This window comes from Dasypus novemcinctus, chromosome 5, assembly GCF_030445035.2.
Source record: "Dasypus novemcinctus isolate mDasNov1 chromosome 5, mDasNov1.1.hap2, whole genome shotgun sequence".
In the NCBI taxonomy this organism is placed as follows: Eukaryota; Metazoa; Chordata; class Mammalia; order Cingulata; family Dasypodidae; genus Dasypus; species Dasypus novemcinctus.
In genome coordinates this window covers 121,391,237-121,406,485 of record NC_080677.1, presented here as the reverse complement: position 1 = coordinate 121,406,485, position 15,249 = coordinate 121,391,237, and the positions used below count along the sequence as shown (strand labels likewise).

At 41.9% G+C, this 15,249-nt stretch overlaps 1 protein-coding gene across 2 annotated transcripts in view; it reads left to right on the top strand.

The window, feature by feature from the left end:
• Window positions 1–11,532: 11,532 nt before the first annotated feature.
• The window catches only part of DENND11 (DENN domain containing 11), a 50,671-nt gene continuing 46,954 nt past the window's right edge, over window positions 11,533–15,249 (top strand). Inside the window, exon 1 of one of the 2 annotated variants that reach the window (XM_004458473.4) lies at window positions 11,533–11,899. In XM_004458473.4, the coding sequence (XP_004458530.1) occupies window positions 11,644–11,899 (256 nt within the window). In that variant the 5' untranslated portion in view covers window positions 11,533–11,643. The remainder of the gene's footprint in view (window positions 11,900–15,249) is intronic. The other variant, XR_009185898.1, reaches the window with a different exon arrangement.

Genomic DNA, 15,249 nt, shown 5'->3' with positions numbered 1-15,249 from the left:
TAGTTTATTGGTTCCCCAAGTGGACCAGGTAATTTTTTTTTACCATTACCACCTGTCTTTACTCTTTGCCTTACTATAATTCTTAGTTATCCTTATTTATGACTACACTGTTTGCCTAGGGAGGCAAACACGCCATCATGATCCTTTCGATCTCTTGTTATCAGAGGTAATGCTGCTAGAAATTGCACCGTAACATTCCCATGTATTGTCACTCAGCAGATAATGATTGTGACTAAGTCTTCAGAATAATAAAAGCATAATAACAAATACGAAAAAGATATTTTGATTTGAAAAATAAAATAATGGGAACTGAACACTTTTTGATCTTGACGACCCAAGGGGATTCCTGGAGTTAAAGAGTTTGCCCCTGGCCCACAGTCCTGCTATTTTGTTGACATGCTTTACTCTTTTTTTCTTTTTCAGATTTATTTTTTATTTATTTCTCTCCCTTTTCCCCCCTCCCCTCCTGCCCCCAGTTGTCTGCTCTCTGTGTCCATTCGCTGTGTGTTCTTCTTGTCCACTTACATTCTTGTCAGCAGCACCGGGAATCCGTCTCTTTTTATTGCATCATCTTGCTGGGTCAGCTCTCCGTGTGTGCAGCACCACTCCTGGGGAGGCTGCACTCATTCTGCATGGGGTGGCTCTCCTTGAGGGGCGCACTCCTTGAGCATGGGTCTACCCTATGTGGGGGACACCCCTGTGTGGCACAGCACTCCTTGCATGCATCAGCACTGAGCGTGGGCCAGCTCCACATGGGTCAGGGGGCCCTGGGTTTGAACCCTGGACCTCCTGTATGGTAGGCAGATGCTCTATCAGTTGAGCCAAATCTGCTTCCCTCTTTTTTTTAACAAAGATTTATTTATTTTTATTTATTTCTCCCCCCTCGTTTGCACTCACTGTCCACTCATCTTCTTTTTAGGAGGTACCAAGAATGGAACCCAGGGCCTCCCATGTGAGAGGGAGGTGCCTAATCACTTGAGCCACCTCTGCTCCCAACATGCTTTACTCTTTTCTTCATTCTTAGCCTCTTCACTTTATAAAATTTCCATTTTTTGCTTCAGTTCATTGTTAATACCACAGGCATCCCTCCCAAGCAAAAAGCTTCACGTCACAATTGAGATGGTGTCTCAGAAGGGAAATCCACATAATCTGTGGTAATAATAATAAGAGGAGGGTTCCCCCCCACTTAATGTCTGACACAAAATGTGTGTTCAATAAATCACTGCTGAATGAATTTGTGGAAATAACATATATCAGCTTTATTTAAAATACTCATGGCTTGGCCGGTTTGAACAGTTGAATGTTTTCCTTACTGTAATGGGGATTATGTACAGTGGGAAAGCAGTGTTTACAAGAGAAAGATGTACAAGAAGGAAGTCAATTTATATCTCGAGGCTGAGATGTAAACCATGTGCATGGGAGTAACTCCCCTCTGGCAGATACTGCTGAATGATGAGGAAACTCCCATCCTCAGTTCTGACCCTACTTTGGTTCTGAGGCCTTTAAAACACTGATGGGAAGAATGGATCAGGAAAATCTGTCCATTCAAGTTGTTTTTTTGCAGAAGGTGGAGATTTGTATTCATTCACCTTTGGGGTAGACTGCTCCTTTGCAAAAATTCAAACTAAGGCACTGGAAAAGGAGGTTTTTTTTTTTTTTTTTAGATCTGTGACACCAAGTAAGGACATGCTTGACTTATTGTCCCCCTCAGTCAGGGAGAATTGTAAAAACCACTTGAATAGACCAAAGGAAACCTCTACTATATTGTTTATTTTATTTTTTTTAAGCTTTAATTTTTTTTTTTTTTTAAGATTTATTTATTTCTCTCCTTCCCTGTCCCCTCCCCATTGTCTTTTCTTGTGACCATTCACTGTGTGTTCTTCTGTGTCTGCTTGCATTCTTGGCTGCATCGGGAATCTGTGTCTCTTTTTCTTGCGTTATCTTGCTGCATCAGCTCTCTGTGTGTGCGGCACCACTCCTGGGCAGGCTGCGCTTTGTGTGTGTGGGGGGGAAGGGGGGGCAGCTCTCCTTGCAGGGTACACTCCTTGCCCGTGGGGCTCCCCTACACGGGGACACCTCTTTGTGGCATAGCACTCCTTGCATGTGGCAGCACTGTGCGTGGGCCAGCTTACCACAAGAGCCAGGAGGCCATGGGTTCGAACCCTGGACCTCCTATATGGCAGGCAGACGCTCTATCATTTGAGCCCATCTGCTTCCCCATATTGTTTACTTTAGCATAAGATTGAATAATTCAGACTCTGGGAAAATTCTGCTTTTATTTCTATCATATTTTTTTCTGGGAAGCTGGCAAATTCTGGGACAGGAAGTGAAGACTTGACAAGAATTTAGGCTGAAGGTGACTCTCTGATCTTCAGATTGTTGGACCTGACTGTGAAGACCAAAGACAAACTTGAGGGACCTCTAGGGTGGTAGAGATAAAAAGTTGGCCTTTACCACAGGAATGTACCCTGTAATCAGCATTCTTGACAAGGGACTATGGACCTCACTGAAATGTGGAGGGATCATCTACAACTCAACGATGAAATGAGAGAGATAGACAATAATATCTCTATCAGCTTTACCCTGCCAGCTTTACCTTTCCATGCTTTCTTGAGATTGAACAAGATAACTTGTTATATACATACCATAGAATGTATAACTATACATCACAATTGGAAGTATTTCTTCAGCCCCACAGGGGAAAGTTAGCAGTAACTTAGAGAAAAGCAAAATTTTTTCGTTATAAACATATATCCACCAGCTCCTTGGACTCATCAGTCAGTAGGGGTGACACTGAGCAGGTACAGCCCAGTGTAGCTATTCTAGGCCTGGAGTCATTGGAGCAAGAGGGGCTCTTGTGCACCACACTCTAATGGCTCTTCTTCTATGACCAGCATGGTCAGCAAAGCCAGGTGCTGGGAAGGGACCTTCTCTTGATCTCCTCTCTCCCTGGAAGAGAGAATGCACAGAAACAAACGCCTGTTGGTAGCAGTGAATCTAGTGATAATTATATGAATCATTAATATTACTTTATATTTTTATATCACATTTATCATTTCAAAGTGCTACTACATCTTTATCTAATGGGGAACGTTGCCAGCAGAATATAATACCAAGGAAAGATTATGGGCTATTTAAGATAGAGCCTCCACAAAGACATCATTAATATTTTTCACTGTTTTGCTTAATTCTTTCGTACGAACATGTTCAAACATACTTCAAGTAGAGAGAAGAGTATAATAAATTCCCATGCACCCATCACCTAGCTTCAAAAATTATGGATGGTTTATAGTCTTGTTTCCTTTATAGCTGCCACTTTGTTGGGGTAGGTGCTGGGGTATTTTAAAGTAGTTCACAGATAACATGTCACATCATCCATGAATACTTAGCACCATTAGTAAAAATTCCTAGGTGTATCTATTAATTTGAATTCTACTTTAAATCTACCTGACAAGTAAATCAATTTTTAATGAATTGCCTCCCTTGCCAACATTTCCCACTTGCTAGAACCAGAGGATATTCATCAAAATAGCTATTATAATAGAAAACTCCTTGTCCACCCACAAGGCATAGTACTCTTAGAATAGGAACAGATTTCTGACCTGACATTTCAATAATTTAGATTGTTGATGTACTGCCCCTACTCTACGGACCAGAAATTTTAAAAACTGGTACAGACCCCCTAAACTGACCTTTTCTCTGTTAGCCACAATTAGGAGAGTTTGTAGGGATTTGATCATTCCCAGATTCCCTAAAATTAGAGCAGGTAATGGGCTCCCTATTGGCTTACACCAAGGGTAGCCCTGCAGCCCCACAGATGTGCTCTCTCTCTCTCTCACACACACACACATATACACACTCACACACACTGCTTTACAGAGAAGGGTGGTTGGAGGAGAAGGTAATTTCTGTTCATTATACACCCTGTGGGCTATTTGATTATTTAACTTTTATCATGAATATCTATTTACTTATTAAAATACTTAAAATGTTTTTAAAATTTAATCAAGTAAACAAAAAATAAGTTTTCTCAAAACACTGCTCCATAAAGTGCTTGAATCATCATAAAGTGTTCCTTTTCATCTTCTAGCCTATAGAACCTGCAAGTACCTGGTCTTACTCTCCTAAAAATTTTTTTCTCTTTATATACTCCCTTCTTTGGAATATCATCCAGTCCCAGAGCTTTAAAAACTATCTACCAGTTGATGACTGCAATGGCTATCACAGACGTCTCTCTTGAACTTCATAGACCTCTCTCTTGAACTTCAGGTTTGCAACTACCTAATCAAATCTCTTTGGATGTCTAATAGACATGTCAATCTATGCCTATTAATCAAGCTCCTGATCTTCCCCACCAAACTTATTCTTCCCATAATTTGTGCACATCTTGTTAACTGGAGGCATATACTGAGAAACCAGTGAATAATCATTGACTACTCTCCTCTCAAACTCTGCCTCCAATCTACAAGAAATCATTTCAGTTCTATCATTACCACTCCCCTGAGGCAACATCCTCCTCCTAACTGTATCCCCATTTTCACCCTTGCCTCACTGCAGTCTATTCTCCACCTAGTAGCCAAAGGGATCCTTTTAAAGGTAAGGCAGATCATAACATTCCTCTCCTCGAATCCTCCTTTGCTTCAGAATACAGAGCCAGTCCCCATGCAAAGGCCTACAAGTCCACATGGTCTGCCTCAAAACTTCTCTGACTCAACTCCTGTCACCCTCCCCCTCACACATTCTGTTCTAGTCTCCTCACTGTTCCTCCAGACGCCAAGCACTTTTCTTCCTCAGAGCGCTGGCTCTTGCTTGCATGCTCTACCCACTCTGTGTACGTAGTTAACTTTCTCCATCACTTCCTTCAAGTCTCTGCTCAAAGATCACCTTATCCCAGAGGTCTTCCCTGAAAACCCAAAATAGTATTCATTCCCACTCTCTGGCCCCTACCCATGGTCTTTTATTCACAGCACTTATCATCATACACTATATATTCAATGGCTTGTTTTATAAATTGTTTGCCTCCCCCTTGCTCCCTGGTAGAATCTAAATTCTGTGAGGGCTGGGACTTAACTCTTGTTTGTGCTCTACTTGGATTACCTGGAACAGAGCTTGGCACACAGAAGTTGCTCAGTAAGTATGTGTAGAGTGAATTGAGGAGCATGCTATGTATTCTTTAATGTTTTTTATTAGAGAAGTGGTAGGTTTACAGAAAAATCATGCTGAAAATACAGAGTTCCCATATATACCCCCAAAAACACACAATCACCCAGTTTTCCTTATTATTTTTTATTTCCCTTCTATTTTTTTTTTTTTTAATTTCTCTCCCCTTCTCCCCACCCCAGTTGTCTGTTCTATGTGTCTATTTGCTGCGTCTTCTTTGTCCGCTTCTGTTGTCAACGGCACGGGAATCTGTGTTTCTTTTTTTGTTGCGTCTTGTTGTGTCAGTTCTCCGTGTGTGTGGCACCACTCCTGGGCAGGCTGCACTTTCTTTCGCGCTGGGCGGCTCACCTTACGGGGCGCACTCCTTACGCGTGGGGCTCCCTTACGCAGGGGACACCCCTGCGTGGCACGGCACTCCTTGTGCACACCAGCACTGTGCATGGGCCAGCTGCACACGGGTCAAGGAGGCCTGGGGTTTGAACCGTGGACCTCCCATGTGGTAGACAGATGGCCTAACCACTGGGCCAAGTCCGCCACCAGTTTTCCTTATTATTGACACCTTGCATTTGTAGTTGCTTTGTGAAAACTGATGGAAAAGTATTATTATAATTGTACTATTAAGTATAGTCCATAGTTTACATTAGGGTTCACTTATGTGTCAGTCCTATGGTTTTTTTAAAACTTTTTATTCTAGTAACATAAATAACCTAAAATTTCTCCTTTTAACCATAGTAGATATACAATACAGTGGTGGCAATTATATTAACAATTCTGTGTTACCATTACTACTATCCATTACCAAAACATTTCTATCACCTGAAACAGAAATTCTGTACCAAATAAGCATTAACTCCCCATTCCCTACCTTGACGCCAGCCACTGGAAACCTGTATTCTAGTTTTTAACTTTATGAATTTGCCTATTCTAATTATTTCATATCAGAGAGATGATATAATATTTGTCTCTTTGAGTCTTGCTTATTTAACTCAACATAAGGTCTTCAAGGTTCATCCATGTTGTAGCATGTGTCAGCACTAATTTCTTTTTATGACTGAATAATAATATTCTATGGTATGTATATAATATTGTATTAGTCGACCAAAGGGGTACTGATGCAAAGTACCAGAAATCTATTGGCTTTTATAAAGGGTATTTATTTGGGGTAGAAGCTTACAGTCACAAGGCCATAAAGAGTAAGTTACTTCCCTCACCAAAGTCTGTTGCTACACACTGGAGCAAGATGGCTACTAGTCTCTGCAAGGGTTCAGCCTTCCTCTTCCTCTTAAGGCTCCATGGTCCCAGCTTCTTCCCATCTCAGCTGTAGGATGGCATAAGGCTTGTCTCTTTTCCTGGGGCTTATCTCTTTCTGGGCTCAGCTGCTCTGCTATCTCCACAAAGCCAGCTGTAAACTTTCAGGTGAATGGCTCAGCTCCCTCCTCTGCTGTCATTTTCTGTGTGAGTGCACGCCCACTAAGAGGGCAGGGACTCAGCATCTTACTGACATAGCCAAATCAAAGCCCTAATCTTAATCAAGTCAAAGTGAAACCTCTGAATTTAATACAACCCCAAAAGGTATAATGCTCAGGGGAACAGATTAGTTTACAAACATATCAATATTTCTTTTTGGAATTCATAAATAATTTCAAACTGCCACAGCCATATTTTGTTTATCCATTCATTGGTTGATGGATACTTCAGTAGCTTCCATCTTTTGGCAACTATGAATAATGCTTCTATGAACATTGAAACAAATATCTGAGTCTCTGCTTTCAATTTTTTTTTTTTCAGTATATACCTAGGAATGGGATTGCCAGGCTATTTGGTAATTCTGTACTTAACTTTCTCAGGAACTGCACAACCATTTTCCACAGTATTGTACTACTTTACATTCTTGCCAACAGTGAATGAGTGTTCCTATTTCTTCATATCCTCTCCAATGCTTAATGATATAAACATGTTGATTCTTCTCCCATAAATATGTAATCCCCATGTAATTTGAATGAAATACCTCATTTTTGGGGAAACTGGATAAAATAATTTCAAAGTTCACATGGAAAATGGCAGTCAAAGAATAGTCAAAGATTACTTTTAAAAGAAAGGTAATGAAAAAAACTACCCCTCAAAGAAATAAAAGTTTAAAAACATAATAATTAGTGTAGACTAATTACAAGTAATTACTACAAGAATACAGGTCAATGGTGAAGGGTGTATAGATTAATGAATACCAGTAATTTAATATTGTACTTTAAAGGAGAATTAAAAATCACAGGAAGGAACAAAACTGTTCAATAAGTGACATGGAAATAATTGGTTAACTATTCAATAATTATTATATTTTAGGTTCTCACTTCATACCACATATCAGGATAAAACATCAAATAGGTAAAGAAATTAAGTGTGGAAAAAATCAATCTACGAATAGAAAGAAAATAAAAGTGAATGTTAATAAAATTCCTGGGTGGGGACTAACTTCCTAAATGTCAAAATGTCAACGCAACACAAGAAATCACAAAAAGAATGTGATAGGTTTAAGTTCATAAAATTTAAAACTGCGATATTTCATAAAGCAAATCAATCACATTGAAAACAAACAATGAATAAAGAACAATATTAATGAAATGTATACCAGACAAAAGATGAATATTTTTACTTGATAAAGAATCCATGCAAATTGGTGACAAGAACATTAAGACCCCAGAGGATAAGTGGGTGCAGGACAGAATATATAGACAATTCACTGAAGAGGAACCACAAATAGCCAACATTTATTTTGAAAACATGATTAAATTCCATCAGAAAACATTACCTTAAAACAAAAACCAATTTTATCCAACAAATTGGCAAAAGGAATTTTAAGTGACAAGACCTAATTCAGACATATCCTTTCACATTTGTGAACTAATGTTTGACAGTATACAATCAAGAACCATAAAAACACAAATACATTTCAACCCAGTATTGTCACCTTTAGCAATTTATCAAAATGTAGCAGCTTGAATGGCTGATTGTACTTGCCCTTCCTGGACCCCTCATTCTGTATCTAATTTCTTGCTTGATAGCTACCTTCCCTGCCAGGCTGAGTGCCTGATGAAGAGACCACATCTGTCTTCTTCCCAGCTGTTCCAGGGCCATGAGCAAAGCATGTCATATATTGTAGTGTTGATTAGGTAAGAAATTTGATCAAACAAAAAAAAAGAGGGAGGGAATTGACAGACCAACAATGAGAGAATGACTAAGTAAATGATTAAACCTAGCTACTATGGAAATCATTAAAAAGATGCCTATAAAAAGTTTCTAATAGGATAGCAAAAATGTTCATATTCCGATGTTAAGGGAAAAAAGAACCCAAAATTGATATAGAGCATGATTTCAACAAGGTAAAAATAGAAAACTAATCTATTATCTATTTTAAGATGAGCGATTACTTTTATATGTCACTAAATATTAAAAAAAAACTAAGATGGAAAGTTTAATAAGATACTCCAATATGAAACTGTGGCAAATAAATCTCTCATAAAGGAAGAGTCAGCAAGGAAACTTGCTTGTTCCAAGTTGCTTGTTACTAGGTAGAGGTGACCAAAAAATCTCCCCTAAGACTTTGACCTGCAAAGCAATATTCACCCTGGCTTGCATTTTGAATTTATACTACTAGCATGATCCAAAAACATCAAGCAGAGAATTTAACCCAAAGTAGCCTCCTTTGGTAGTGCCTCAAGATGGCTGGTAAAAGTAAACACAAGTTTCCAAGTGAACTCCACTTTATTGCAGGTTGATAGTAATTGTGAGCTACTATCATCAAAGTTAAGTGAAAAAATTTGCATCCAAGAATTAATAAAATAAGATAACCACTTCTTAACAGTGGCTGAATCAGTAATAAGATTATAGATTTAAAAAATACTTTAATGTATTTTATATGTGGATAAATTTAATTTTGGGGATAGTAAAATAAATTTTATTTAATGATTTAGACATACGGAGTTCTAGGAAAACTCATTTTGAAATATAATAGACATCACCGTAGGGTCTTTGAATTGATTGCCTCTTCCTCTCTTCTTGTGCTCTATACCTCTTTGCCCACCAGTGCTGTTCTAATAGCAAAAATTCAATTAGTTGCCTTCCTATAATCTTGTGAAATTCAGTAGGCACAGGAAGATAAATCTGTGGCTCAAAATTAGAGACTCTTTCAAGCTGCAAATTGTGTTAAAAGGGGTGCTGCTGATATTTTTGAGTACCTACTATGTGCAAGAAGCAAAGTTAAGCCTTCAAGAGTGCCAGTTGTACAGAGGAATATGTCTCTACTTTTATTCGTTGACTTAGTTCACACATATTTTGATCACTTCTTATGCAAGACACAAAGAATATAAAGATAGACGTTGTGCCTAGTGAGTCAGCTCATAAATGAAGACTGAAAGAGGCTATACTGTTAGGATTACATGGCAAACTGATTGAGATTGAGATGATGAGTTTATTTTTCTGGTATATATATAGGTTGAGGGATTAAACTAGGGGATGTTGGGGTGAGGCGAGACCACACAAAAGACCAAGAAAAGGAAGTCCCTCCTGGAAGAAGGAGAAAAGTGAGCCCTAAAACTGGTGGTTTTGGAAATTAAGGATTTTCTGTGAATCCTTATTTTACCTTTAAAAGTAAAAATTTAAACATCTCAACTCAGTATAAATCTGATGACTAACTATTTCAAAGGGGGCAGGAATGGGAAATAGGGATAGTCACTTGTGGTGGTTTGGAGCTATCTGTACCCCTGTTCTTAAACTTAATCCATTCTTACGGATGTGAATCATTTAAGCAGGACTTTTTTTTCGGTACTGGGGACTAGAGAAAGAACCCCAGACCTTGTACGTGGGAAGCCAGTGCTCAACCACTGAGCTTCCCTGATTTGTTTTTTAAGCTTGTTTTTGCTTGTTGTTTGTTTCCGTTTTTCCCAGGAGGCACAGGGAACCAAACCCTGGACTCCCATGTGGGAAGCAGGTGCTCAACTGCTCGAGCCACATCTGCTCCCTGTAAAGTAGGGCTTTTGAGGAGCTTATTTCAGTTAAGGATCATCTCAAGCAGGATGGGTCTTAATTATTAGAGTCCTTTATAAGAAGGATAAAATTCAGACAGAGAGAAAACCATAGGAAGCAAGAGCTGAAGGTCTACAGAACCCAGAAGAGAGAGGCCAGTAGAGGCCACCGTGTGCATTGTCATGTGACAGAGTGGCCTAGGACCAAGAATCACCCCCAGAATGCCTGTCGTCGGGAAGCACGCACCGCCGTGATGATGTCTTGATTCGGGCTTTTTCCTAGCCTCGAAACCATGAGTTCTTAAGTTCCCAATGTTTAAGTCAACCCGTATTTGCTTGAGTAGCCAAGGAAAACTAAAAGACCAGTAAAACAATGAGGGAAGAAGTGAGAAGAGAGAAGTGTTCAGATACACAATAAATCCAAGGTTCAGGAAGGTTTCCACAATTTATCTCTTACTCAGAAGAACAGAGAGGATTTTCACGCTAGGTGTTACACCAGGTGATGTTATGAGGATTCATCCCCTACTACCAGAGATGCAATGGTAGTGTTCAACCTCTATTCCAAAAGAGATAAAAATAAATGAATGGCCAAGGCCTTCTAGTGCAAAATCTGTGATATAGTAATAATGAAGGTATTTTTGCAGCATCTTCATCCTAAGGAATAATGACCGTTATTTAATCAACACTAGCAACCCCATAAAAGCACGTAACATTCTGTAGAGTATCACCGCAATGGATGGGGAGCCCCAGGCATCCTCCAGGTACTGAGTTTAAGGGCCAGGGCCAGAGCACTAGTAAGCTCATTCAAGGCCACAAGATTGCTTACATGCACACAAGAACTCCAGGCAGACACCAAAATGTACAACAGGAGATAGGCCACGCCCCAAGCCCAAACAACACTCCTGCAGCCAAGGTTCCCCCTCCTCTGCCTTACTTTCCTGCATAGTAGCAGCTTTTGCCACGCATTCAGGATTATGTAATACATATCTGTCATGGTCCGTTTGACTAGAGACTTAAAAATAACGGTGGCATATAAAAATTCACAGGGGTGCAGTTATTCAAAGGAATCCTAGGAGAGAAAGCCTCTCAACCCATACCAGGCAGACAGAACCAGATGGACGCGTGTCATGTCATCACATATTTCCCAACACCTGAGCACACATGCACGTATATGCATAAAAGAAATCTCAAAACGGACTTGGAGTTCAGTGAAGCCTTTTCCGAGGATGCCTTCTTCTCAGGCTTGATCAGCAAGTCGTAGCCGGTGAAAGGCAGTGGGAGGAGAGGCGGGGGCGGGACGCGGGCAGGTGAGGAAGCCTCTGGCAGTCCGGATGCGCGGGGCGGGGGAGAGGAAGCCCCGCCGGGCTCGGGCCGGGGCTCCGGGAGGGTAGTTCCCGCCTGGGCGGCCCCGCCAGCCCGCCCCTGCCCCCGCCCCTCGCCGCCCGCGGCTCCTCCTCGCTTCGCCATGGTGGAGCAGGGAGACGCGGCGCCGCTGCTGCGCTGGGCCGAGGGCCCCGCCGTCTCCCTGCCGCAGGCCCCGGAGCTGCAGGCTGGGGGCCGGGGCTGGGGCAGCGGCGGGGCTGCGGAACCGCTGAGGAGGCGGGAGCCGGAGGAGCTGGGTCCCTCCGAGGTGCTGCTGCAGCCCGGGCGCCTGGAGCCGGGTGACGTAGAGGAGGACCAGGTGGTGGCCGTGTTCGTGGTCACCTTCGACCCTCGCTCGGGTGAGAGCCGCTCCGGGAGCCCAGGATGTTGGGGTCAGGTGGCTCCCCTCCGGCTTTGGGGCTGGCGGGGGAGGGGCTTGTTGCGCGCGCACCCGCACCCACACACCTGCACACCCCCACCCGGGCCGGCCTTCATCCCCGGGAGCCCGGGAGGGACCGGAGTGGCGCGTCCTCAGCCCTCTCCCGCGGAGCGGAGCAGAGTCGCCGGCGCAAGGTCTGGGCGCGCGCCCCTGGCCGAACCCGACCTGTGGGCTTTGTTCCGGTCACCCTCGACCCCTCGCTCATTTCTGTCCGGTTGCTTCTAGGCGGATCCCTCAATTCGCGCCCTCGTCTCCACAGTCGTATTTGTACTTCTCAGATCTTAAGAGTATTCTCTTTGTGGCTAGAGGAATGTTTTCTTCCGTTTTCTTTCTTTTCTTGCTTGGCTCAAAGATTTTTTCAAGTAAAGAGGAGGCGGAAAGCCCCCAGGTGAACTCCTTCTGAAACATTGTCTTGAGCTCCGTGGTTCTCTCTTTGCCCGCCCTCGCTGCCTGTCACTCCAGCAGGTTAACTTTCCTCGCGGCCAAGTTCACTTTCTCTGAGGGCATTATTTTGAGGAGTCATTGCCGTAGAGTTAAGATGTGACTGAGGAATTAAGCTGGAAGACTGATTAAACGGGAAGCCTCCTTGGGTAGATCCTTTTTCCTATATGCTTGGAGAATTAAAGGGCTGCCTTACATAATCTTTAACCTACCCACCCTGTGAGGAATTCTGCCTTTTATTGGCGAGAGATTCTGTAAGGGTTACAAAGTGAATGAATTGGTATGCGCTCTCAGAAAGCCCCAGCCCGTCTGTGTTAAATTGGAAAGCTCCTCTGCTGTTTACGTATTGGAGGAAGATGTTCATAAGCAAGGTTCTAGGGCTTTATAAAGAACCTGGTGTGTTTTTCTGTCAGTATTTCCAGTGGAGTTGCTGGGATGTAGAGTGCCTGTTAGTGAAGGAAAACATTTGCTTCTTTCTGGAGTTCCCTTGCTGGTCCTCCCGGAAGGACGTGTAGCCCATTATTCTGAAGGACACATGAACACCTGGCCTGATGGGGAAGAGGTGGAGTGGGAGGAAAAAGGGTTAGGATCTTTAGGTGGGTTTTCAGATATGGCAGAACATGATGGTTTGAGGCAGAGTAACTTTGGGCAAGGATTATGAGCCAGCAAAACATAGAAAGAATTTTAGATTTTCAGAGGTAAGCTCAAGTCCCTTTTATAGCAATAGTTTGTGGTAAAGAGGACTTAAGCCTTTTTGACTCCTTTGCCCCATTCCAATGACTTTCAAACGTTTTTGACTTGACCCACCATATGAAATATGTTTTACATCACCACCCAGTACAATTGCATACATATGTAACTGAAATAAACGTTTCATGAAATAGCACAGACCCTTTACATGCAGAGCTTACTGATATTTTCAATTCCATTTCTTTTTTTAGGTGCTTATCACATGTACTGGCCATGACTCACATGTTGGTTGAGACACCCAGTTACCAGTAGTTTGAAAAATATTGCTCTTTGTCTATTGTAAACAATACCAACAACAAAAACCTTGCTAGACAAAAATGTTTTTAATAATAAAAAGAAATTACTTTGTAACTAATTATATTCCCTATGCCTGACCCCTTCACCTACCTGTAAATAGATAGTGAACGGAAGATTCCTTATGGGAAGTGTTTAACTAGAAAAAAAACAGAAGGAACATTTTCCAGGCTCTGACTTCATAGTGAACCTCTTACAAAGGTCTAGTGGTACAGTCTAGATAAGAGGAAAAGAATAACCTGTACTAACCATAGATAGACCTGATAAAATTGAAAAGCACCAAAGAGCTGGGAGTTTCCCATCCATTGTCAGTCATTGCTGGTGAGTGTGGTTTTGTGGGTTTGTGAATATGGGGTATATATGTATATACACACAAATAAACACACGCACAAACAGATGTGTGTGTAATGGTTTTCAGAGTAGGGTTCAGGTGGAAAGAAGGGATTGGAAGTGATGCTAAAACATTTACTTTATGCAGGCATTTTTCTATAATGCTGTTTCATTTAATTCTCATCACCACTCTGTGATTTGATGATTGTTTATACTCAATTTTTAACACAAGGAAACAGGCCAAGGATGGTTACATCATTTACAAGAATTACCTAGCCTGTACATACTTTAAGTACAGTTGTTTTTCTAGTATGCTATACTGTCTGAACTTCTGTTCCCTAACTTCTCATCATTATCCAGGAAATGGGAAGGAGAGGGTAGAAGGGAGAGTGAGAGCAAAAGTAAAAGGAGGATCTTTTAACTTTGCTCCTTTTATTTTTTGGAAAGCAATTGTTTCTCTCCCATAAACATGTTTCTCTTTTGTTACCTATCCCAGTAAAAACAGCACTTAGCATTCTCTAAAAATATTCTGACAGTCCTTTTATAAAAGAAAAAGGATATAGTACATCTCTTAAAAGTAGAAGACCAAATGAATGAATGTTTTCTGGGGTTATCAGGGCCTCAGTGCTAGGATCAGGACCCTCAGAGCCTGGTGTACCCCTTGTGTGGTGGCTGAGGAAATCATGGTCCACAGTTATCCAGGAAACTGGAGACATCACTGGGACCAGAATTATGTCTCCTGATTTTGCTCTCAATTTTGCCTCTACTACTGAGGCAAATCTGTTTTGTGCTACAGGTTACCCTTGGGTCACAGAGACTTTTTTAATTTAAGATTTATTAATTTATCCTGCCCCCCAGCTGCTTGTCCTTGCTGTCTGCTTTCTATCTGCTCTCTGTATCCATTTGCTGTTCCTGCTTCTGTGTCTGCTTGTCTTGTCTTCTCTTCTTCTCTTTAGGAGGCACAAGGAACCGATCCCAGGACCTTCCGATGTGGGAGAGAGGCCCTCAATCTCTTGAGTCACCTTAACTCCCTGGTCTGTTGTGTCTCTCACTGACTCTCCTCTGTGTCTCTTTCTTTTTCTTTTTCCGTCATTTTCTTGTACCAGCTCTCCATGTGGGCCAGCTTACTTTCACCAGGAGGCCCCAAGAACCGAACCCGGGACCCTCCATATGGTAGATGGGAGCCCTATTGCTTGAGTCACATCCACTTCCCTCACAGGGACTTTTTATTATCAAAAGTAGTAGAGAATACTGGATTCTTGACCAAAATCAGAGTATATCACAGAAGTTATTATGGGGGAGTAACTTGTTTAGTTTCTTTTGCTTGCTGCCTCCCATGTCTCTTCCACTTATGTCCTCACTTCCTCTTCCTAGGGGCTCTCCCTTCTTCCCTCATCTACCCAGTCATTTAGTTCCCAGGCCATTGGCATTTCATTGCCATCCCATACCCCCACC